This window comes from Diospyros lotus, chromosome 7 (assembly GCF_014633365.1).
Source record: "Diospyros lotus cultivar Yz01 chromosome 7, ASM1463336v1, whole genome shotgun sequence".
Classification (NCBI taxonomy): Eukaryota; Viridiplantae; Streptophyta; class Magnoliopsida; order Ericales; family Ebenaceae; genus Diospyros; species Diospyros lotus.
The window spans coordinates 4,608,955-4,611,417 of record NC_068344.1 but is presented as its reverse complement, the minus strand read 5'-3'; the positions used below and the strand labels follow the sequence as shown (position 1 = coordinate 4,611,417).

Genomic DNA, 2,463 nt, shown 5'->3' with positions numbered 1-2,463 from the left:
ATTTTACATTTAATAATAAATAATCATGGTTAGACGCACCTCGCTACGTGATTTTTATCATTAATTATTAGTTAAATTAAACAAGTAAGGAGACTAATAATAAATTTATTACAAAAATTTAACAAGAGATATTATTAATGAAATAAATAATTTTTAAAATATAACTTTAAAAACCCACCTAATTAACCTAACCTCATAAATGGGTGAGGATTCAATATAATCTAACTTCCACGTGAAAATTCTTTGATAACAAATTTATCTCCTTTTCACTTTAGAGAAAAATAATGAAAAACTCTTAACCAATTTGTTTTAGATTGTTTCATTTTATACAAGGATTGTAGGTGTGGTTATGGAATCCCAAGTGGGGGGGCCTGGAGGGCATTCTCCGGTGAGCCAGGGGGCACTGCACGCCCTTTGATGTCTCATCGTTGGCTCTTTATTAGACCATTGCCATTGCCAATTAGGACCACCTCTCTCTCTCTCTCTCTCTCTCTCCCCAATATCCTATATAAAAACCCTCTTAACCTTCCACTTCTCCTTCAAGCCTTGACCATTTCCATTCAAACCCTTCTTCTTCTTCTGCATCTACAACTTGCTTAGACAAGTACTCCTCTCAGAAAGCAGTCCTCTGTTCCTCTCTCTAACTAGCTGGGAAATTAACCAGTTATCTCAGTTGTCTCTTTAAATTTCAGATCTCTCAACCAATTAGAAGTATTTTGTCTCTAGTTACTAAAGAAGAGAGGATGAAGATGAACAGCACAAGCATGGGGGGATCCAAGAGGAGGATTTCATCCAGTAGAGGTCTTGGAGGAGCGCTTAGAGAGCAAAGAACCAGGCTTTACATTATAAGGAGATGTGTTGTCATGCTTCTCTGCTGGCATGATTGATAATTAATTAATTTGTTCCATCTCTCTCTCTCTCTCTCTCTCTTCTTTTCTGGGTTGGCCTTTTGGGAATGTAAATAGCATCGATCTACTGAGGATATGATCATCTTCAGCAAATTTTGTACTTGATCAATGGACCTGTGATTTTGATTAGCAGATTTATTAGTTCACAAGTTTCAGTGCTAGCTCTTCTGTATATTTACTTATTTCTTCTTCTTCTTCTTCTTCTTCCTTTCTGATTAACAACTCATATGATGACTGGTTTTATCAGAAACAATAAATAAATAATGGTTGGTTTCTGGCTCGAACATTCATGGGGGAGCCATGAAATCTGACAATTTTCTCTGTTTTGACATGCTTTGTTGGGGCTCGAATTTGAGCTCATTCTGATGTGAAAGAGAGTCGAAGACTGAGCCATAATTGAGTATAGAAATTCTTCCTTTCTGATTATCATCCATTTCAGTTTCTTAATTACAAAAAAGGGGGAAAGAATTTAGATTCCGATGAGCTGAACTTTGATTAGTTTCCCAAAAAGAATGGGAATTGGGAATCGGAAAGTTGTGTTTGTATTTTGAGAGAGAGAGAGAGAGAGAGAGAGAGAGAGAGGAGATTAAAATGGACATTTCATCACTTGGAGTCTTGGATGTTATTTTTATGTTATCCTTCTTCTTTTAAATATAGTTTTAGAACTAAAATTATATAAATTAAAGAAAAAAAAATCTCTTTTGTTCATAATTTTTTAATTATTTCTAAAAGTAAAACATTAAACTAAATTTCATAAAAATAAATTTTTTAACCAATCCACAAAAATCATGGTCTCTGACTCTCTGCCCTATGTTTATTCCACATATAAGAACTTGTCTATCCAGAATTAAAACAAATATATAATTTTTTTTATATAATGTACAATCCTCCTAATGTATAAATTTTAGGGAAGATTTTCATTAGTATCACTTTTTTAGGAATGTGTAAACGGTTCGTTCAATTATCAAATCGATCGAAATTGATTAAACTAAATTAAGGAGTAAAATCGAACCGAATCGATTGATTAGTCTGAAAAATTGAACTAATTGATAATTAAAAAAAATTAAACTCAAATCGTATAAATCGAAACGAATCGATTAAACTAAAGAAACACAAAAAAAAATAAAAAAAAATTAAAATAACAAATAAAAAACATACAAAATCAAAGAAAACGCGTCGTTTTATAGACATTTAAACAACATCGTTTTAAAGTTCAATCAATTTGATTCTTCCAATCAAAAAATCAAACTGAAAAGTGAAAATTGAACTTTTGAAAAAAATTAATCAAACCAAATCTATGCAAGAAAAAAATTGAATCGGACCTACAAGTTCGATCAGTTCGGTAAGTAAACCCAACTTTTACTCTCCCCTACACCTTCCAATGAATCCATCCAAACAACTTCCCTAAGGATCATGTTGGTCTTAATCGTCCAAAATTAACAATTGTACCGACAACTCTAGGATATTCACCAAAATAATCACTTAAGGTACATAAATATATGCATAACTCAAACTATGTTGTGTGAGTGTTGACATTTGTGATGTCAATTCTCAA

At 32.4% G+C, this 2,463-nt stretch overlaps 1 protein-coding gene across 1 annotated transcript; it reads left to right on the top strand.

Moving 5' to 3' along the window:
- Positions 1-475: 475 nt before the first annotated feature.
- LOC127806561 (small polypeptide DEVIL 6-like) lies at positions 476-1,221 on the top strand. The gene has a single exon (XM_052343936.1). It carries the CDS (start codon positions 744-746, stop codon positions 885-887), a length of 144 nt encoding a protein of 47 aa, XP_052199896.1. The 5' UTR covers positions 476-743; the 3' UTR covers positions 888-1,221.
- The last annotated feature ends 1,242 nt before the right edge of the window (positions 1,222-2,463 follow it).